The sequence below is a fragment of the Cuculus canorus genome, chromosome 9 (genome assembly GCF_017976375.1).
Source record: "Cuculus canorus isolate bCucCan1 chromosome 9, bCucCan1.pri, whole genome shotgun sequence".
NCBI classification, from domain to species: domain Eukaryota; kingdom Metazoa; phylum Chordata; class Aves; order Cuculiformes; family Cuculidae; genus Cuculus; species Cuculus canorus.
The window spans coordinates 6130302-6153815 of NC_071409.1; the positions used below are offsets into that span (position 1 = coordinate 6130302).

The 23514-nt window shown below is 42.2% G+C and overlaps 1 protein-coding gene across 1 annotated transcript in view; it reads right to left on the bottom strand.

The window, feature by feature from the left end:
• Positions 1 to 6366: 6366 nt before the first annotated feature.
• The window catches only part of EPHA4 (EPH receptor A4), a 109815-nt gene continuing 92667 nt past the window's right edge, over positions 6367 to 23514 (bottom strand). Inside the window, exons 12-18 of the mRNA XM_054074328.1 lie at positions 21401 to 21462; positions 20667 to 20876; positions 18021 to 18170; positions 15399 to 15592; positions 12731 to 12886; positions 11562 to 12443; positions 6367 to 8848 (exon numbers count right to left, since the gene is read on the bottom strand). Of these exons, the coding sequence (XP_053930303.1) occupies positions 12329 to 12443; positions 12731 to 12886; positions 15399 to 15592; positions 18021 to 18170; positions 20667 to 20876; positions 21401 to 21462 (887 nt within the window). The 3' untranslated portion in view covers positions 6367 to 8848; positions 11562 to 12328. The remainder of the gene's footprint in view (positions 8849 to 11561; positions 12444 to 12730; positions 12887 to 15398; positions 15593 to 18020; positions 18171 to 20666; positions 20877 to 21400; positions 21463 to 23514) is intronic.

Sequence of the window (23514 nt, forward strand, 5' to 3'; positions counted from 1 at the left end):
ATCCTTAGGAAACCGGTTCCTCGGGAGTTTCTTCTTCCCTCTAAGAGGCTGCTGACTGCCTAAGGAGCCAAGAGCATGGAAGCAATGTAATTGTGGCTTGCAATTAAAAGAGATGACCAGCAGCCGGAATACACCTTGGATTATATCCACAGCTGGTAAAGGCTAGATACAGATTGACCAATAGTGACTTTATACACCTGGCAAAGGTCATGCTGGAGACAATGAGTAGCATTTAGCTCAGATGGAAGCAAAAATAATATAGCTGAAGTCAGGGTAGCTAAAAGATGCACTATCAACAGCATATTCATTTTTTCTCCTTAACCAGACTGCCCCTATGCACAGGTAAAAAGTAGCCCCAGAGAAAGAATATTACTAACCAAATCTGTCATTTTAACATGTCACGTGTTCCACTCAAAGTCACCAAGTCAAGCTCAGACACACATTGGTGTGGCTTAATTACTTACAGTCGCATCCTCCAATGCTAACTCTCACACCTCAGCACCTTTGGTGTGTCAGCACAATGTCAAATGTAACTTCAGCAGATGCCTTCAGCAGTAATTTTGCCAGAGACACACAGCAGGACAGTGGCACGAGGAGAGGTGCGATGCTCGGCGCTGCACCATGGCAGTCAGTCAGAACAAAGCTCTTTGTGTGCATGTGCAGCCGTACGAGGCACTTTCATATACACGTATGCAGATAGATTTTGTACCACACCTTGTTGGGATGAAAGGACCCTCTTTGTGAAACCTCCATTGCCAGATGATACCAGGCAATATTACAGCAAGTTTTTACTAGGAAAAACTCATCAAACTCTTTTCAAAGGATTCATGAACTTATTCCTCCCACTACTTAACTTGTTACTAAGCAAGAGATAAAAAAAACACCCACTCTAATCCAGTACAGCTCTTGCACACCCATCTGCACATTTTGCTCATAATACTCAGTGCTGTTGAATTCAAACACAGTTTTAATACATAACTTACAAGTTATTCCCAGAATTGAAACAGTTGTGTGGACTTCCTTGGGTTTCAGAATAGCTCCTTCATAGAAATGCCACAGTCAATCAATTAAGAAAACTAAAAGTAATCAGTCACCCACGGTTGATTGGATTTAGCAGTTGGTGAATGCTTTTTGTTCTTGAATCAACTACACCCACTTACAGAGCTGATTAAAAATTTTTGACGATCTCTTCCACCTGTTCAGGATAGTAACATGGCTCCAAAACTAATCAGCTCCAAAGCTAATCACCTCCAAGGCACTGCATAAGTCAAAAGTAGCTCTGAGCGGTCCGCAGCCTGGTGTGAAGATAAAAGCAGGTGAAAAGTGAAGCAACGCCTGGATAAGAAAAGTTTTGAGAAATCATTTTTTGAAGCCAGTAAACACAGGAAAGCAGTATCCTTGGGCATGGGAAGAGTGGAGAGGCTGCCCGCAAATATTCAGTCAGTGCTTGGGCTCTCCTCCCTGCCTCGTTCTGAGCAGCAGGAAGCCCACACAGAACTGCACACGGTGTTAAATGGTGTCGTCGTGGGTGAATCTTCCAAATCCGGAACAACAGGAACTGCACTGCTGGTACTTCTGAAAAAATAACAGCCGGCTTATTAGGTTGCTTTCCCCTCTGTGAGCGGTCAGCAAAAGACCCTGGATCCTGGCTCTGCCATTCCCATGGCTCCTCCAGGCAAAGCTGAGCCGCTGCTGTCTGCTTGGGCTGTTGGATAACTGGGAGCATGTTGTGTCCACGTGCATCTGCCCAAGCCTGAAACTCATTTAATGGCAGAGGGCACTGTTTAGTTTTCCTTTTCTTTCCTCCACCTGTGGATACTAGAGATCAAAAGCCGGCGAATGGTACATAGATGTTCACGAATGACACATGGAGCACTCTGAGAGAGTACAAAAATAACAAAAATGTTCTCAGAGGGCGTTGTGGTGCAATCCTAACCATTTGGTGAAACAAAATCCATCTGCCATCATTATAGGAACCTGAAAACCTGAGTTGTGGGACTCCACAGAAACCTTGCTGTCTGTTGTTAGATACCATTATTTTGTATCGTTAAATATGTACTTCAAATATTTGCGTGAGTAATGGCCACATAAAAAAATACAATAGATAAAAAGGCCAGCCTTAATGTGCTGTCTCTGCTTGAGTCCTTGCCAAAGTGCACTTTAATCTATATTTGCTGGTGAAAAATATAAATAAAAATTACCTTAAAATCTTCGTGTTGCTAAGGTCTAGATCCTTAAGCTGATACAAATCCGGGCAATCACAATGAAATCAAATCAGGTCATACCACCTGTGAGACCAGATCAACTCATTTATCCTTATTTTCTTGTTGTTGTCTGTGTCACCTTTCCTGGGCCTTTCACATTATGTCACTGAAATCAACCCAGCAGCCTCTTTAAGTGTGGAAGAACACCATCATTCAATTTTAACCTCACATCTTTTTTCCAGGAGCACTTTTCCTCAAAGGAATTTTAAGCAATTTTTAAAAAAGATGAAAGTAAATGCTTTTTAATGCTTGTCATATATTGTGAATCTGCTGGCTGGAAAGCCCCAGGTAAGCTCTCAGACACAGATTAATCAGGTAAGGAGATGAGCCGGGTGCACCCCTGCTTCCCTGGAGATTCTCGTGCTCAGTTGTCAAGTGTTGAGTTTCCAGGTGATCCCATTGGCACGTGGCGATGAGACAGCATGAAGCTCTATAGCGCTTCTGAAAATTTGAGGCAGGAGTTTTCAAGGGACTTTTGGATTTAAACCTACTACAAACTCTACTTCTGATATCTGATCACCTCCCAGATGTGTGCATTTTCAAAGCACGTATGCCTTTGCCAGCCTCCTCAACAGCCTAAACGCTGGTGCTCACCCGGAGCTAATGATCCTCCTCCAGCCTTCAAAAGAGCAGAAGCTGAGAGAGCATCTCCCAGGACAGGGGACATCTACCTGCCCCTCACTCACCAGAGGACCCTCCTGTACCTTTGACCCTGCTCGGGCCCAGGTGACAGGAGGACAAGGTCAGACTGTTGGTTGCTGAGTAGGAGGAGGCAAGACAATGCCGTATGTGAAAGCCACCACCCCAAAAATACTTTTATTGTGAGGGAAGACTGATTGTGAAGGCCACAAGAGGCAGGAAGGAAGAAGGGCTTGCATGGGCAGGACCTGCCTCCGGCAGCTCTCTTGTGGAGGCCAGCTCGGGGTAGGGTTTGCAGCAGGCTCTGAGGCACGAGAGGCACCAGAGCAGCACAGCAGATCCCTCCGTAGCTTTCCAACCTCTCTGCGCTTTCATGGCTTCTTGCTGTGATGGTCGGCTTATGAAAAATCCCTCCCGCAGGTGATTATGGTGGAGACATTCCGGGAGCTTCGTCAGCAAGACACTTTTTGCAAGGCTGAAAATCCAACCGGGAAGCAGGAGCTCATTAGGCGAGCTGCTGCACCCCTCGGCTAAGCAGCTCCAAAGCATCATTAAAAAACTGGCAGTAGGCACCTGCCTGCACCTGTAATTGCCCAACAGCCCCGGACTGCCCGGCCCGGAGACTTTGGCTACTGACCCCAGGGACACAAGTTACCTCGGTAGAAGTGGGAGGAGAGCAGGGCTCCTGATGGTGGTTTTGTTCTGCTGACCAGCATTTTTTGTTTGGGTTTTTTTTTTTCATTTTAAAAACGGCCTTCAGAAAATATATTCTAAAATGCCTCAGCCTGTTTAATTTGTCCTAAGGTTTTATAGAAAGGAATCACGAGTATGTTCAAGCACTATAAAAACAAGGATATCATTATCTTTTGTTGGTCTGGTTACAGGCTAGTAATCCACAGCAGATTACTGGAACATAATTGCCTTATACATATATATATATGTATGTATAAAAGTAAGTTAGTGCAGCATATTCCCTTGGCTACTCTATCCATCCACCCACGGAGAATACATTTTACTAAGCTGATCAGAATGGAATGTTTTAGGTTTTACTTTTATTTTTTAAAGAAAACACCTTCATATTCATGTAACTTTTTGAGAGCCTCCTGTAAACAAAGAATTATGTCCAGGGCCACTGCCAGAAATAAGATATGTCAGAGGTCTGTAATCCATTCAGCAGAGAATCAGTCAATGGCCCAAGGGTACTTCCTTGCAAGGGAAAGGGTAAAATAACTGAGGTCAAGGCCTCAAACATAGCTCCAGTTTTAATCATGTTGTTGATTTAAAGCATAACATACTTTCCTCCCCTCCCGGCTTCCCATTTGTCAAAAACTATTTTGTTTTTCTTGACACGTCTAGAACAGCCCCAAAATTTCTAGATAAACTATAGTGTTGTTCATAGTACTCCTATCAACCCATGGGTACCTATGTACATTGTCACTGAGACTAAAGATATAGGCTTTATATGTAAATAGATTCACTTGCTACTGTATAGATATGCGGAAAGGGTGAGGGGTAGAGAGAAAAAAGTCTTTTGGTAAGGAGATATTTCAGTAAAATAGGAAGGAAATGAAACCATAGCGGTAAAATATTTTAATAAGTTGATTTCCTAGATTTGGGAGCTAAAAGGGGAAAAAAAAGCAGAGAATCAGAAAGAGAAGGGAGAGTATCCAAGCGTTCAGTCCTCACCAGACATTTTGAAATGGTTGTTTCTCAAAAAAATGTAAAGCTTTTGTTTTCATTTTACAATAAAACTAAATAATTTGTAGAACTTCTTTGTGTGTGTGAAATAGAATCTGCTTTTCCAGCCATGGCACATTCTCTCTTAACACATGGACTGGCTGAATAAAGGCATCAGAGAACACCCAGCTGACCGGCTTGCTCTCTCAAGCACAAAAAGACACAATCACTTCTAAAATACCATAACCCCATGCCATTGGTGGGACATTCTTGGGACCAGTGCTGTATGATACAGTTCTGCTGGCATCACTGGAATCTTTCCCAACAAGAATTTGGTTCAAAATATTTCATGGAATCATAGAATCATAGAATAGTTCGGGTTGGAAGTGAATTTAAAGATCTTCCCGTTCCAACCCCCTTGCAATGGATCAGGTTGCTCCAAGCCCCATCCCACCTGGCCTTGAACACTCCAGGGATGGGGCAGCCACAGCTTCCCCGAGCAACCTGTGCCAGTGTCTCACCACCCTCACAGGAAAACATTTCTTCTTAAGATCTCATCTCATTCTCCCCTCTTTTGGCTTTCTCCTTTGTCCTATCCCTGCACTCCCTGATAAGAAGCCTCTCCCCAGCTTTCATGCAGTCCTTTTCAGTACTGGAAGCTGCTCTGGGGTCCTCCCGGAGCCTTCTCTTCTCCAGGCTGAATAACCCCACCTCTCTCAGTCTGTCCTCATTGGGAAGGTGCTCCAGCCCTTGAATCGTCTTTGTGGCCTCTTCTGGACTCGCTCTAACAGATCCGTGTCCTTCCTGTGCTGTATATATTTTGTCACATAGACAAGTCAAAAGCCGAAGGAAATTTCTAGAAGGCCACCATCCTTTCTGCGGTTCCTGGGATCCACGACTCATACAGTTAAAGTGCCGGAATGCCTGTACATCCTAACTAAGCAGCAGCATTGTAAAGAAATTACATCACCCCCCTGGCACACCGGCTGTGCCGCACACACCCACACGTGTTACCATCACATAGCAATATCCCTTACACAACACCCACTCCCTCAGTCTCTGGCTTGGATCCCTTGTCACAGTAACTGTCCCTCTCCATTTTCTGCTGCTCCAAACACTCTCACGCCTCTGGTTTGCATTTCGCCCCTCTGGTTTGCATTTCATCCCTCATCTTCTCCCTTCCTGGCCGTAAGTCTACAAGAGGAGCCTGCCGACCTACGCAAATGCAGCCCACGTGCAGAGCAACAAGGGCAGTAACTCAGCAGCAAGGTCACACTTCCCACATTAGAGGCAAAATCCGGGCCTAAAGGAAACTGCCAAACTGTAGGATTTCTGCCAAGGTGATGTCTGGTCCCATGCAAGGTCCAGCCTGCAGGAGACAGAGGAAGGAGACTATCCCCAGCCGATCCCAGGAGTGGAAGTGAAACAACATTATGATCCTGAGGGTTCTTCCCAGGTGTGGCACCCGTGGATGCTACCTGGTCTCCAAGGTAAAATCACAGAGATCATTAACAAGGGCAACGTGGCTGCAGCATCCTTCCCAGAGCACAAATGCTCTGCACGCTACACAACCTGTGACGGTAACAAGAAAAAGTAACGTTCTCTAAGGCACACGAGGGAGTTATGCAGTTTAAATGAACTTCAGGAGTGCATTCCTGTGAAACGAATGAATCCCTTTGGGGCCAACAGCAGGACTATTACTCTGAGTTCTGTATTCCTATCTGTTGTGGATGAACACTGCATTAAAAAAAGATTAAATAATCAGAAACAGTCCATTTGAGGTTTATACAGCAACTACTTTATTATTTTCAAATGCAAATGTTTGCATTGTTTGCTATTTTACAATTTTACAAACTAGGTATAAAAGACCATAAATAAATGACATAAGTTATGTGTACCTAAAATTCATGGAGGGGGAAAAAAATTACAAATTAAAACAAAATAGAAAAATCTATATATCTAACCCAGAGACCGTTCAAATGCACGAACCAAGAAATGCTGTTAGATTTTTTCAGTATGAACTAAATTATAATATGCCTCATACATTCTAATTTTAACCACAGTCCTTGCATATTCCAACATACTTGCAGTGATACAAAAAAATAAATGCACTCTCTTTTTATTTGTCTGATTAGTATTTCAGATTTTTTTTTCTGGTTATGAAAATGTCACATAAAAGAAAAATACTGCTTTTTAAGTCCTGTTTACTGGTTACTCACCAGTTTTTTTGTATTTTATACATATATATTTTTAATACATAGATCCATCACAAAATTAGTACAGCAAGAAACCCCGACAAACATCAATCAGTGGTGTGTGAGTAGGACAATTTCTTAACAAACAGAGGCTCATCATGCACAGCAGTCTTGGTGGTGCCCTCTCCTCCAAGGGGAAGCAGCACCGCAGTACTTGCCTTCCTTTGGCCCCCAGCTCTGTCCGGCGCAGCCTGTGGTGGCCCAAGGTGGGCGGCACAGCCAGCATCTCCTGGCTCCTTCACCACCCCGTCCATGCTCTGCTGAGAACGCTGCTGCCCTCGCCTCCCTTGCACGGACCTGCCGCTGCTCCTCCACCACAGCAAGCAGAATGAAGGCTTTAACTCAGAACTCAGAGGGCCGGTGAGGAGGAAGGAGCAGGAGTAACTTTGGGACACCTCTTTACGGCTCTGCTCAAGGCTGTTCACGCTATTAACGCAGCGCGTCCAGTCTCCTCGTGCCTGCTGGTGTGACTCCCCATCCCACAGCAGCTCACTCTGCTGCACGACCCCGAACCCTGCGACCAGGCAGCAAGCAGGGAGCATCACCCGCGCCACTCCAACTACCCTGGGGTCTAGCGCACGTCTCCACTCAGAAACTAGCTTACTCTATAGTAACAGGGAATTCTCCAAAGACAGAAAGCTTTTCTAGGTAGTACCAGTGAGCGGCAGCCCCGTTCCTTGGGCCATGGGAAAAAGAGTGCCTTCTGCTGCATTTCACCAGCTCTTCTTCACCCGCACGAGGAACAGGACACTTTTCACAACTCTCTTCCTAACTACTGTAACCTTACAGATCTTGCTTTTTTTCCTTAACTGTGCTGGGAGCAAACAAAGTGTTTTAGTTATTACGTTATAAGTTTTCACAGCTTGCACACAGAGCAAGGTGTTTCTGTGAACTGAAGAATTGCATATATTTGTTTGCAGTCAACAAGCCTTTAAAATCCTGTTTTTCCAGATTAAAAAAGATACTTAAGAACTCAGTTCGGGTTCACCAGTGGATGGATATGCAGGTGTTGCCTCCATCACCTTGCCATTGAGAAACTGGTCGCTCTTAATCATGAACGGGGCATTAGTACAAATCAACAACACTTCTTTATGAAACAAAAATCTTTAGCACCCTTACGGATCCCATCATCCACAACTCCAAGACTAACTTGAAATTACCCCTGTTTCAGGCTGCAGAACTACTCATTAAGGTTAGAGTGGCAGCCAAAATTACACTTACAGATACAGAAATTTAAACACTTTTTAATGTGTGTGTTTTCGCCACCATTGCAGACACGAGCTATCAGCCTGCTTTCGTACGACAGGGGACTCCTGCGCTTCCAGAGATGTTTTCGGCACATTCACAGGCAGTTCTACACATGAGGAGACTCGCACGCAAACACACGCACACAAGCATACATACGCACCTTTCAGAGGAGATAATAATCCATATCCATTCAAGGAAAAAAAATATATTTATATCACTGCAATGGCACATTTTGCGTAAAATGTTACGTCAGCAATGTATATAGGCAGCTCACAGGAACTGCGCTCTTTGCTGCGGCACCTGGCCTGGTGTCCATGGAAAGACGCGTAGAGCTCCGTCACCTGCATTCGTCCAAGATGCAGCAGTGACAGCCAGGGGGTTGATGAGAGAATATAACAACATATATAAATAAAACTGAATGTAGGAAGAGAAAGCAGAAGGGGAGGAAAAAAAATATCCAGAAGTCTGTAGGGCTTTGACACAGTACATTCCTCAAGTGACAACTGGGTGCTGAGTCTTATCGAGTTAGTTATCTTTCCATGAAGAAAAAAAAATGGAGTGGGTGGCAACAGAAAAAAAAAAAGAGAAAGTAAAAGTCACGCTTGTTTCAGGGACTGATGACTGTTCAGCACGTGTTCTCCAGAATCAGTGCTAGGGAAGACACAACTGTGGATCCAGAAGGCTTCATGTCTAGTCTATGTTCCTCCATGGTCAATATGATCAATAGGATGGGCTATGAGGCCGTGAAAGCAAAATCTAATTCCCCTGCACAAAAAGAAAACACAAATATATTAAACAACACGCAACAAGACAGACGCACACGCTGCCTAACCGCCTCCCCTTAGGTTCCCCAGCAGAAGCGCTGCTGCAATTGCTGATACACATCCAAGGAAAAGACCTAAACTCATCTCTGTCCTAGTGAAGAGGAAACAGGGCAGGAGGTTCAGGGAATTAAACCTCTCCTGAGAGGTTTTCCTGAAGGACAGAGGAGAAAAGAGGACGAGATGTAATTCTTGCACAAGAGTGGCTGAATGGCCATGCAGGAGGCTGCAGCACTCGGCCACGCTCTCGCTGCCTGGTTCAGTGAGGCAAACACAGCCAGCAGTTCTCAAAGGGTGGGAACCCTTTACTTTTCTTTTCCTCTTTTCTTCCCCTCATTCTTTGAATCATCAAATGTCCTGAGTTGGAAGGGACCAACAAGGACCATCAAATCCAACTCTTGCCCCAGCACAGGACAGCCCCCACGTCCACACAGTGTGTCTGAGGGCTGGCCAAATGCTTCTGGAATATTGCCAGGCTCCGTGCTGTCACTGCTTCCCTGGGGAGCTGCTCCAGTGCTCCACCACCCTCTGCGTGAAGAACATTTTCCCAACATCCGACTTAACCCTTCCCTGGCAAAAGTGCTTCCAAGACATAGCTTATAAAGAGATATGTATGTGCCAGCTATTTTTTTAATTTGGTCTCCTTCAGCCAAAATCCCACTCCAGGCGCCCCCATGCTGGCCATGTTTTACCCCAGGGAACACAACCATCAATGGCAGTTCTGAAAACCTGGCATCTAAGCTGCCTTCAGAGTTTTCATTCTATGGGGGGACAGCTTTTCATTTTGTGGGGAAAATACTGGAGTGTTTTGAATTACCATTACTAGACTTTAAGAAAGCAATTTTACAAACTGGCCAGAAAATTGGGTGTATTTTGTTTTTCTATGTAAAATGACAATCTCAACAGAATGCAACAGGTTTACAGCAAGGGAAAACTTAAAGTATCTCTGCTTTCAAGAAGTAAATGATTTTTTCCTGATGAAAGTACAAGTGTCAGGTCTTTAAAATGAGTAACTACTTCTTATGTTTCCTGGCAAAATAACATTAAAACGTGCTGCCTTAAGTAGTTTTTTAAAAGAAAACTTAAATTTCTTGAAATGGAAAAGCTTTTATAGGTAATACCGCAGAACAGTTTTTACTAAGCTGTCATGACTTGACAGGATCCAAATTTAGCATCCCATATTCTGAACAAGTTGTTTTCTGAGAAAGTGGGGGGTGAAGGAGAGTCAGTGGTTAAAATCGGCAAGTTACTGTTAAAAGTGACAAAAAGTGATGTGAGTGACAATACAATAAGTGTGACTTGTCCAGCTGAGTGAGCTGTTAGGGATTTAAAATAAATGCAATTATTAAAAATCGGACATATAAAGCCACTAAATCATTTCTGAATTTGCTGTCAGGTGCAGAGTAGGACCAGACATTATCGACCAAAGAACCAGTCTCAGAACCATCAAAATATGAATTTCACCTTTCTGACATTGTGCCTGGCACAGCTGAAATGCAAAAACTACTCTAGAGGATGTATCGTGAAAACTCTCCTCCTGCTCGGCACAGCATCAGTGGTCTCTTTTCTAAGGTTATCTCATCAGTTTGGTCCTTGAAAGAACTTTAAGAGGAATCTAATTTATACATTCTGTTCAAAAGAGTAATGAAAGCTTTAATATAAATAAAATTCAAGTCTAAATGTGTTCAGGGCTTTACCGGATAAAGCTTTATCCAACATGACCTAATGAGGACAGTCACATTCCTTTAGCAGTTACCTTCGTCTAGCAACCCAGGGGATGCTTTCATTCCCTCAGCTCTTCATCTATTTCTTAGAGGAACTGGAGAGTGGCTTTTCAAGCAGGTCACACTCCATCTTGTGTGTCATGCTGGCAGAGGGACGCTAAGGCCTTAGCCATGCAGCCTACACCTGGCACTCACACCCACAGCTGCCTTGATGATCCAGCCTGTGGGGTTGGTTCCAAAAGTGAATTCGGTTCTCACAGCTGAAGAGGCCTCATCAACGTGTCTGAAATCTAAGACTGCTGCATAACATAGAGCTGTAACCACGCCTGACACCCAAACTGTGCAAAAGCAGGAAGGCTGCACGCACAATTCCATTTCTTTCTTCTCCATTTCCCATAAAACCACTGACACAGCAATCGAGACTGATCTTTCAAGAACACAAGTATTGGTTCTACTGTTGTTCATGAGAAGGCAGGAGGAGTCCTCGGTTCTTCTTGGTGCATTTATAAGTATCTGTACTTTACAAGGTATTTCTTACTTTCTGCGGGACCCATATGTGGGTTTTTCCACCCAAAAAATAAAGGCATCCCTACTGCTTTCAGTGCAAAGTGGGGTCAAGCTCTTCGCTCTGAACTGAGTGAGCCCCCAAAAGTGAGCCCCATTGTCTGCACATCCTAAAACACAACAGCTAGAGAGAAAAAAACACGTTTTGAAACAGTGTAATTTTCACTGTTATCAAATAGAGCAAACAATGGGATACACTAAGCAATTAGTCTGGGAAACCAGCATGGATTCATACAAACCAGTTCGGAACCCCGAAGAACATGTACCACAGCACTTTTTTGGTTTTTTCTTCCTCAATAGTTATGAAATCCTAAAACAGTTTAAGAAATAAAGCACCGTGAACGTGTTGGACATTGTACTTCCACTGACCTTCTCCATACGGCAAAGGGAACTGCTTCTTGAAAGAGAAAAGAAGTCTGAAAGCTCCACAGCCACGATTGTCACAGCTGACTACTGGCAAGATGTTCACAAAATGTCTTTAAGTGGCAGGCTTCAGCACAGCACAACAACAGCCAATAATCTCCCAAGAGGTCCAGTTTTGCCCAGTAATCCACAAGGTGGGTCATTTCATGTCTCAAGCCCGTAAGTGGGTAGATCACTAATCAGCAGGTACTGATTAGCCAAACGATATTCTCACTGAGGTTTCTGCAAGTTATTAGTGATGCATCAAGTCTGCAAAAAATATCCTAGGGCAGATTCTTCATTCCAGTGAAAGATGCACAACGGTGGTTTCACCCACAAATAAAACACTATGGTTGTAATCCTATGGGTCACAGGGAGAAGGAAAGTAATTTTGTTTTTGTTTTTTAAGCACAGTATCTGGCAGCAAACATAGCATCAAAACTTGAATGTGACTTTATATTTATATAGATACATGTATTTTACATATCGTTGATCAACAGAGAAGTATGTTCCAAGAAACAATTTGTTCCAGGTCTGGTTTAAAATGACGGCTTGTCATTTCTGGAGGCCCCCCCAACACACACGCTTGGTTTCCACAATCTGTACATCAAGCAATGCTGCAGATCTTTATTTCAACGGGCGAGGAGACGAAGTAAAAAAAGTGCAGTTCTTCAATTAAAGTGCATGGATGAGGTAAACTAATTTCAAGAGTTTTGAGTTTATTCAGTACTGGCTCAGACGGGAACCATCCTGCCATGCATCTGTTGCATTTGGGTGCGCATCGCTTGAACGCTGCTCAAGATCTTGTTCTGGTGCGCGATGGCAGTGATCCCAATCCTTGCCAGGTCACTGTGGAAAGCAAGAGAAGAAGCAGGGGGCTGAGAACTGCAGATCAGATGCCAGTGCAGAAGAAAATATTAAGAGTCAACCACAAGCAACATAGTAAAAGCAAGGCAGATGTACAGAAATGTTTAATTAAGTAAGCGAAGGCATTGTGGAGGCATTATAAAGTTATCCTCCATCCAAATGAAAGGCATTCCATTCCTTTAATGAGTGTAATGATATGCAGTACAAAGCAAAGGAGGCTGATTAAATCCAGATTTACCAGTTTTTTTGTTTTATCGCTGAGTACTTACTCCTGGTTCATATGCACCACAGCCTCTAGGGTGGTATAGCCAGCAGCTGTGAAGTTATCCTTGTATCGCTCCATTTTAATGGCTTGGAGCCAGTCACCAACAGAAACAACCGCCGAGAACTCAGGGGAGCTGGGATCCAGCAGGGCTGTGCTAGGTCTGGATGCCAAACAGTGAAAGGACAGAGAAATGATGTCAGCTGGATCAAAAACTGCAAACCAAAGTCTGGTCTCTGCAACAATTATCCTCAGTGATTGGGGAAAGTAAGAGGAAGAACATTGTGCCCAGCGAAACCGGTGGCTCTCTACACAGCAATGTAGATCAGTGCAAGAAACTTAACACAACGGAAATCAACAGGCCAATTTTTGCTAAGAATGAATCTGACCGTAGGTTTCTATTTTTGCTTTCAGATCCAATTTGAACCATTATGCCACTTACAATTTCCACCTCAGATGCAACTATGTTCACAGAAAATGCTTTTACTTGAGAAAACAAAGAAGATGGCAGTGCTGGAAGGCATTCAGTCTACTGGGTCTGTATCTCACACACAGCAATGTAAGACTTTGCCAATCCTGCATGTGTCAGACCTCAGCACAGCAGCTATAGAAACACTAGTGAAGTATGTGTGAAGGAACTGGGAGCTCAAAACCAGCCAGACTGGTTTAGAGGGCAAAACTCAGGGCGGGTTCAGATAAGTCCTGCTTCTAGCCAGGTTCGCAGGCAAGCTCAGTGCATCAATCAAACTCAGGACAGCAGGGAGTTAATCCCCTCTTTAATCAATCCATTCCTGGCCAGTGCGTGTGCCAGGAGTGGGGGGGAAACATGAGAGCTTTGATCTTTGTTTGCACTGTGGAATGTGCTTCTCATTTTCCATTGCACAGAGTTGTGAATAATTATTTTTACAAAATTTGCTTCTCTTATTAATATCTCATTTATTATTTCATGTACATCATAAATCACAGTTTCACTAAACCATTATAAATTACTACTATCTATCTAACCAAAACAATTATAATTTAGCAATTTATTTGAAAACGCACATCATCAAAGATCAGGTGTGCAATAGCATAGTTACGTCTTGCCTAAGGCACTGAGTGCGTGCTGGTTAAAACTCTTTTACTGTACTATCTAACACAAGACCGATGATGGCAATCTAATTATATACAATTATGCTTCACGTATAAAGTCATATAATAGATTAATAATGTTATATGCATATTTGGAATTCATATTCCAAAGAGAAGAAAAGTAAAGGTCTATAAATAGTTGTGAACATGGAATGACCTTGAATAGGCTATTAACTTACATTAGTACAAAATGACCTTGAAGAGGCTATTAACTTTTGTAAAATCTATATATTTGCAAAGGGCATCTGTAAATTGGAAAGAAAGCAAACTGGAGGAGTTCACACTGCGATTCTCAAATCAAATTATCACAGCAGACCATATTGTGATTCTCACCATGTAAATTATTTAAGTCTCAAGGGTGGATAAATTTTTGCCCGGCTACTGATGCAATTAGGGCAATCTGGAAGATGTGTGGTGCTAAGTGGCCTCACAGGGTTAATAAATCTCTCTTCTGATAATGTACATTGTAAGCAAGAGTCACAAAGGGACCTACAAGTTTAAAAACGAAAATAGCTTTTCCCAGGATGCTGCTCTGTTGGAGGCTGAAACAGAACTACTGTCACTCCTTCGCTGATTGAAGAAACTTAACTTTGTATTGCCCGATGGACATTTCTGCATGTTCCCTTCTACTAAAACATATTTTCCTTTTATCTTTCTCGTTTCTTTTCTTTTAAGCTTTTTTTCCGTATCTGCTGTAAGCAAATTTACCCGCCAAAGCAAAGACATTCGCAAACAGAACAAATCTGGTGCTAATTAGTAAAGCTCCTATGCCTACAGTAGTGTTTCACCAGCTTAACCAAACTGCTGATCTGTCCCAGCAAAGATATTTTGGGTTTACCCTACAACTCTGGGAGTTTCCTTTCTACTGCGTGCGTCTCTTTTGCACATACCAAGTACACTGTGTCTAGCAAACAAAACAAAACACCAATGTAATGTGGGATCAGCAGAGACATGAAACTGGCTTTCCACAAAATTAAATTCAAATTCACATAAAAATTAATCCACACCTTCCCAATGCCCACAAGGCGTTGGCTGTAATGCCGCAATGCTCATTTGCAAATCCTACACAAATGTAGGGTTTATAAAACTCAATGATGTATTTTTCCTGCAGAAAACCACATCGCTCCTGGTAGCTACATTGTAAGGCCACCCGTTCAAGCCTTTTCATTAGGGGTGAGAGGGAAAAGACGCAGCAAACTTTGTCTTCAAACAGAGCTTGCCTGCACTCAAACTTTTTCAGGATGTGCTTAAGACTGTGCTATAAACGTGGTCAGCACTGGGGTGAAACAGCCACAGCTCTGCACCTTTGATTTTCATTCTCACAGAGTTAGGAGAGCCTGGGGTGCCCAGCAGGGTTCCATAGTGTGCTGGCACAACCTCTCTTGCTGTCTTGCACAGCACAATGTCTGCTGCGCAGTCTGGCTCTGCAGAGCTACCAAGCACGCTGTGATCCCAGCACAGAGGTTTAGGGGACTTGCAGTTTTTTTTGCCTGTCAGCTCCACTGTGCTCCCTCGTACATCACCATTACAAAAGCACAGCTCACCTGGAGCTCTCGCTGCCTGTCCTCTTCAGGCTGTTGGGGTTGCGGATGAGTTTGTCCAGCATGTTGACGATCTGTCCAAATTTAGGCCTGTCACTGCGTTCCTTCTGCCAGCAGTCTAACATCAGCTGATGGAGAGCAATGGGGCAGTCCATTGGAGGTGGCAGCCTGTACCCTTCTTCAATGGCTTTAATAACCTATAAATGGCACAATTAGGAAGACATTAGAGAACATCAGACACTACTCACATCTACCAGCTGAGTATCATTTATCCTAGGGCGATACAAAGTATGGAAGCAAATCCACAATTAAGTGAAACTACACGGAAAATTACACTCAGACTCCAGCAGTTGGTGGTCTCAGAACTGTCATTTCTCCTCAGGAATTCAAAACTAAAAGGGCAGAGCATCCAAAGCAGACATCAGACACAGCAGGGCAAAGTATCACAAAAAAGCACGTGGGATTCGGGGATGACAAAATAGCCCAGGTTAGAATTAAGCAACTATCCCTGTTGGACAGAGGGTTGGAGAAGTAACAGCTCTACAGCACCTCTTTAATATCTGTCAGTTTTGGGTGCAATGAACTGAAGATTAAATTCTCCGCCACCATTTTTAGGGTACAGTAGATGACCTCCTCTTCCCTCTCTCATGGTCCAGCTCATCTCTATCAGCAACACAGGCCTTGTAGAGAACCTGTTCTCTCACCACTGCATGCTCTCAATCAAGAACTGAAGAGATGGGAACCCTTTTATATATTTTTATCCAGAATGCTACAGAAGTCAAACTCAGCAGCTTGAGTATGCATTTCATACTTTACGGGAACAAGAAAAACTCACAAGCTGAAGTAATTTCAAATCGCCCCCCAAAACACTCCAGAGCTCAGTACTCTGACGGTTTCTTAGCTCTCTCAGGAGAATGGGACATGGCCAGGACTCAATTCTGATATTGACAGCGATATGACCCAGAAGCCTTCAGATCTTAATTAATCCATATGACTTTGCTGGCAGGATTCACCATGAGATTAGAGACCAGGAACGCACAGAGACTGAATTGAACTAAATTCCCTCATTCTGGTCTTGTCCAATTAGTGGCTAAAATCCACTGGGAGGGCAGGGCAAGGGGTGTGCTTGCACTGTTAGCAGCTATTCAGTGACCACAAATGAAGGGGCTCCCACTACTCCAGAAGTATGAAGATCCTTTTCATTTCTCTTGATTCAACAGACACTGAGAGCAATTTGAAATCCACTTCTGCTTTCTCGTGAAAAGCACTGCTCTCACCACTGCTAAAGAGAAAAAAATCGGTGTCTATGCCATGTACTAAAAAGAGGATGCAAAGACAGTAATATTAGCTTTCACTGTCCTGCTCGAGATGGCTTTTTGACATGGTCTAGCACTGTACATTTGCGGTGTACACCAGCCTAGCGTGTTAGATCTGTGTTTGTTGCACTCAGCTCCACTGTGCTGTGCAGACATGCCTGATATAACTGAAAGACACATCTGGTGTTTTATTTTCTTGCTAAGCCTTGATGACTTCCTGTTAGCAAAGGAAGGCAGGACTGGGTGCCAGAAGAGACATTTCACATCAGAAGGAAATTAAAATTATATCCCCCATTTAGATTAAATGCCATCCGTATCTAGACACCCTTTGAAAATGCTCAGCTCTATATAAGAAAGCAGATGACTTGTAAAATGACTTAACCACTCCCATGACCATATATTCAGATTAACATTTTCCTCTTTCTTTATAGGTTTATAAACCTCCTGGGAAGAGAATTATAGATAATCTATGCCTCATTTTCACTGGGATTTTTTTTTTCATTTAATAAAAATTCTATTACCAAAAGCTCTTATTAGCATTATTATTAAATACTCTTCTGGAATAGCAGCCATTGTGCATACTCCCTCCTGGAATACACTGAAGTAGTCCAGATGGTACGGTTAAACAGGACATGCATAATTTAAGAATGGTCATTTAGGAAAGCTGCTTTTTAATGTCCTTGGGGGGGGCGGCTATGCAATTGTCGCAAGGATGCTCTGACTGATAATCAGAATTTGATTTCATATGTGTTGTTTTAGATAAACTACAAGAAATAAAATCATGTGGAAGAATTACAAGCATACTAGGGCTCGAAGACTTAACTCCTAACAGGAAGCCCCACTGAATTCAAATGTTTTTTCTTAAAAACTTTCAATATGAAAGTCAAGATTTAATATCAACATTCAAATCTTCCTTCTATGGACAGTATTATGATCTGACAGTTTAAATACATTAGTTTCCCTTTCCCTCCCTCTTCTTTCTTACTTTAATTGCTTATAATATTTTCCTAAAAAAAAAGAAAGGAAAAAAGATACATGTACAAGTTACAGAATCTAACTTGTGAATCCCCTATTGCCTGACCATAGACCAGGCTTGACAAATTCATAGAAGCCTTAGTTCCAGAGAGGTTCCCTGAGAATACAGGAATCTACTACCCATGATATCCTTTTAAAAACCTGGGATAAAATGCAGCAGTGGAATGTCACAAACCCATTGACACAGAAGACATCAGCAGCCATCTAAGGACAAAGATAAAGGTGCAAGGGGAAAAGGAGAGAAAAGGAAGAGGAAGCCTAGAAGGAGACTCACATCTTGATTTGACATATCCCAGTAAGGTCTTTCTCCATAAGACATCACTTCCCACATGACGATGCCATAGCTCCACACATCACTAGCCGATGTAAATTTGCGGTAGGCAATTGCCTCTGGCGCGGTCCATCTGATGGGGATCTTGCCACCCTGTCACAAACAGAGGAAACCACAGGCTAGTGAGTCACTGACCCAGTAATGTGCGTGGCTGACACTGTTCTACATTGCCATGAAAAACACAAAATGGTTTTCTGTATGCAGTTGCAGAGTCCTTCTTAAAAAGGCATCCACTTTCTCTCTTTCTTCTCATAAAACTGTCAGATCCAACCAGGAGGCAATGCCGCCCATCTGTTTTCTTTAGTCACAAGAAGGAGAACCAGTAAGCTGTTAAACATATTTTTACCAGCCCTTTAAGAGATCTCTTGTTAGGGCTACGCTAAAGCCTGAGAACAAGCCAGGAGTTTTACAAAGTATATATGAGAGATTAGTTGACAAAACAAATAAGTACATGCTCTTAATGACTATTTCCTTGCTTGCCTGCCTGACCTGTTTGACCGGTTTCAGAAAAAGGGGATTATAAACATTTTGCTTTTCAAAAAGGCAAAATAAAGAGAGGATAAACTCGGAAGATTTATGAATACTGTGGTGTTTCCCATGGGCAATATCCCAATTCCTACCAGAGATGTGAGATGGCAAGCAAGCCTCTGGGCTCTCCCAGACCTTGTAGGGGGAGCTCAACCACAGTACCAGGCTGCTTTTGATACCTATTGGAGAGAGCTGCCTTTTGATACAATACTTCTTTTTCAACAAATAAAAATGCTTGGGCATCTGATCTGGGCCACTGAGGTCCTGCACTGTTTTAAAAGAAACTCACTCCACCCCATTTATCTGATTTTGCCTTAGCTGAGTGATCCTAGGCCAGAGGTTTCTCCTTTTGTTTATGCTAATATGCAAGGTGGTTTTAATTGAGCTTTTGGTTTCCTGCAGTTCCATCTGGGGAATGACTTAAGCTGAAGAAAGGTTTCAAGGTTTTTTTCATTTGCTTTTATGCTTTTTTTGATTAAGTTTATTTTGGTAGCTTTTTTTCTCAGCAATCTTCTAGATAGTTTTTATCCATAACAGAGTGCAGTGCATGCACACTTAATGGTTTATTGGTCTAATCTCTCTCTCTTTCTCTCAAGAGTTTAATATGGACTTGTTCAAAAGCCAAGCGAAATCAAAAGGGGTCCTTCTCCTGGCTTCTTTAGCCTTTGCATCAGGCCCTTTGTGAATCAGATTGCAGCAGTATGTGTCTTGTCCGGCTACAGGATGCTTTCACTTTAATGAATTACACTACTAACAGGGAGCAAAACACACTATTTTCTTTAAAAATATGCTTTAAAAAATGTATTCTATTGCATTATCTCTGGTTATGAAAAAGCTCTATTTCTCCTTTCATGCACAGATGCATGGATTGTGTTTATACATGGCTGTCATTCTAAAAATTGTCGATAAGCTCTTTTTATTTAGCTGCTCGAGTATAGTGGAGTTCATCCAAATTTTCCTGATCCTTCATTACTGATACGAAATGAAGACAATGCGCTATAATGCAAATGTCATTGATTCCCTGTAGTTTACTCTTGAGAGCAAACATAATACTATATCTCCACTCACGAAATTCAAAGGGAAGCTCTTTAATCATGTCTGTCTTGCCCTTGTGTGTTTGTCTAAACTTTGATTTCCCTGAATAAGGCTTCTCAGACCTCTGCTTCTGCTTCTTCCACTTGCCACCCTTACGAGTGAAAAATACCAAGGCTGGCTAGCATTTATACTATATGCATCCATCCTTCTCTGTAACGAACTGTGAATCCATTAAAGGACGAGTGTTGGGATTCAACTGCAAAATCTGAGCACTGCAAACAAACTCTGCACTAGGGAGAACAGATGGAGAATGGCAGATATTTAAAAAAGAAGAAAATAAGCAATTAAAAAAGGAGATTTTATAAACGCTTTTTTTTTTTTCTTCGCATGCATTTTAATTACAGAGGTATTTGGTACAAAGGCTGGCAATGGTCTGGATGTTGTTTTGTGGCCAGAAGTACTTGTATTAGTACTATTCCACATGCAGCATATTAGAATGGCTTTAGCAAAATTAGTTAACACTGGGATGCTGAAATACAAATAAAATAAGAAAGTATGAAAAATGGGAATGCATGCCTCACAGTTTCCCCAGTCCAAATTATTTAGGTCAAATTTATACTAGCTTGAGATGGGCAGAAGTGGATTTCCCTTTTTTTTTTGTGGCATATCTACACTTGCTGAATCAAACCTCAGTGGGACCAGCAAATAATTATGTATGTCTTTAGATATCAGAAGAAATAGAAGCCCAAGCTCTTATTTCTGGCATCAGATTCCTGTCACGCTCTCTAGCACACTGAAGGAAGCAGAAGAATACTGATGTAGCTATTGGTGTAGCAATAACATTACTTCAGTTTATATCAGCTATGGAGTCTGGGACAGTGGTTATTTTCAGCTTGTGATATGGGTTTTTCACTTAAAACTGAGATTATTTATTTTAAAACAAAGCATTGGCACCTCCCAGTGACAGTCGGACAAAACCAGTGTGTAGGCAAGAAAATCCACTGGACATTTTCTTTCCCTTCTTACCCGTGTGGTATAAGCTGCTTCAGGGTCATCTTCCAGGACCCGGGACATGCCAAAGTCAGACACTTTGCAGACCAAGTTGCTGTTGACTAGTATGTTTCGAGCAGCTAGATCCCGATGCACATAGCTCATATCAGACAGATACTTCATTCCTGAGCCGATGCCACGAAGCATCCCCACCAACTGGATGACTGTAAATCTGCCATCATTCTTCTGCATATGGGGAAAGGAAGAAAATCACAGAACACTAAGCTAAAAGCTACATTATTGCCATTGCTGAAGCCCGCCAAGAGTATACTTCTGGTTTTCCATCTTGTCTCTAATCAAATGCAATGTTATTTCCTCGCTCTCCTGACTAGTGCCTATAATTGACCAGAAAAGTAAAAATCCAGAGGTTCTGTCACACGTTCCAGTGATGCAGTATCCAGTTTGAAATTAATCTGGTTTTAATGAGTTCATAGCATTGTGATGCTTTCAAAATCAGAGCTGTTTCTATGAAACATGGATTATTTAAGGCCCTACTATTTTAAACATATTTATTCTATATTTCTCCACTTTACATTTATTCCGGTTTTCCATAGAGGCAACACCACAAAACAGAATTTCCCAAGTACAAACATAATTTCTTTAAAAATGCTGAATTTTCAGTATCTTCCTGCAAAATAGCACCAGAATGAAAAGCAGAAAATGTTTCCCAGTATAAAATCTCCTTATTTTATTATGAAGAAATTACCTACCCTGAGGAAGGCATCCAAGGAGCCATTCTCCATGTACTCAGTGATGATCATTACTGGTTTACCTGGAGTTCACAGAAAGAAAAACACAATTCCTTGATGAACACCAGTGTTAATGGGATAAAAATGGGTTGCACATGATCTTACTGCCAAGACACCTGGCTTACACAATCTAATTTAATTTGAAAAGCACCGAGCTTATGCCTCAGCTGTGGGGAGCAAGAGAAGAAATATTATAGGACAGAAACATCTAAAGAGCCCCATCTGGAAGGTTAACCCTTTCGTTGACTCATTGACAAGGCCTTTAACTAAAGTGGCTTCTGTTCTCTAAGGAATGTATGAACAGATAATTGAGAGCTAAGAAACAGTGATCTGTTCAAACTTGACAAAAATCTTTAGTGTAATTAAATTGCTTTCAGACTAGAAAGCCTTCCTCACTCAAAATGGAATCTGTGAATGCTTTGGTCTCGCTGCTTCTTTTGAAAGATCAACACTTTAGGCAAATTCGAAGCTGTCAGCAGCTACACGGTATTCCAAGACAACTGGATTCAAGAATGTAGACTCTACAAGCTCTTCCTCTCAACCTTCTCTGTCCCGAATTTGTATCCTGTGTTTCTCATTATTTATAAATAAGCCAAAGTCATTTGCCTTCTGAAGTCAACCAGAGGATAAATGATTCAATGAGTTGTGTCACACTTGGGGCATAAAGCTTCAGCAGGCTTTCCACACTGCAATACAGAGAGCCAAGTGGGGCAATCTGAAGAGAAATATAATGTGATGTTAGTGACATGGGGATGCTTTCTAGGCACTCTCCTGCCTAAAACAACAGCAAATACATAAATAATGCTGGATGTTGTCTTTAAGAGCTTCACAAAGTCATACGACACTGAAACTGAAACCATCTGGCTACATACAAGTGACACCAATTATTTCACACGGTTGAATCATGCTGGATATTCAGCATCTAGATATTTGCAGAAATGGGTATAATTTCATCTTAATTCTAAAAGTAAGCAACGGGAGATGAAGAGAAGTGACTTATCAAAGGTCAAATGGCAAAAGCCCAGTCCCAAGATGAGCACTGTTAAGTCCACCTGCCAGGCTATCATGGCAACCCTTCCTCCCAATTTTGCTATAGCTACAGAAACTATTTAGTTCCTTCTGAAATAAAAGCCAGTGCCCCAGAGAAACTCTGCTTTGGTACCTCCTGGAGCATCTCTGAATAGGGCAAAGCTGTGGGGAAAGAAGGGTGATGGACACATCACCTAGACTGTATATAACTCAATTCTGCCTTGGCATCAGAGTATCAGAACCACTCTACTTCTTATTTCTGTCACCAGCAAGTATCTTCTCCAGAACAATCAGCTATGAAAATTACACTACCATGAAACGTTGTAGCGCTGAAAGTTCCCCTAATAATTTCTTATTCAGTGTGTTTTTCACCAAGATGCTTCTCTCTTCATTTGTCAGGGATTTGGTTTTGAAGTAACTTTTTTTTGATGAAAAACAATATGCTGTATAGACTGACTGTACTGAAAATTTTACATCAATCCACTTAGGCCACTGTGTATGTGCAATACATCATTTATTTCACTCATCATCACTTATTTCACCTTTTCCAATCTACCCTTTGCAGGCCTTTTACTACCGTTAATTCTTCCCTTCCCAACTGATATCAAAATGGTTACTGTTTTGGTGCCATGCAAACTGCTGTGCCTTCGAAATGCCAGTCTGGCAGCTGAACCCTTCCTGATTTCCATGAACGCCGCAGAGTAGGAATGGTATTGCATAAAGCAAACCGCTCTGGATGAAAGGCTTAGTGACCTTGGCTAAGAATTTGTACCCTTAAGGAAAGAGATGTGCTAAAACATCATTCTCCCTCTAACTCACATTTGCAAGCATTCTTTGGTAGGAAGAGAAAAAAACCCAACCAAATCTGCACGTCAGTTTCATTTATCCTTTGCAACTGTGACCAGAACCCTTCCACTGAACAAATACAGCTAAAGGAGTTTTAATTAACCTTCCTCAATCAAAAGATACTATGTCAACGTAGAAAGGAAGGAAGGGAGACTCTTTCAGTGCATTAACATGCAATTTCATTACTCAGGCACTTCTTT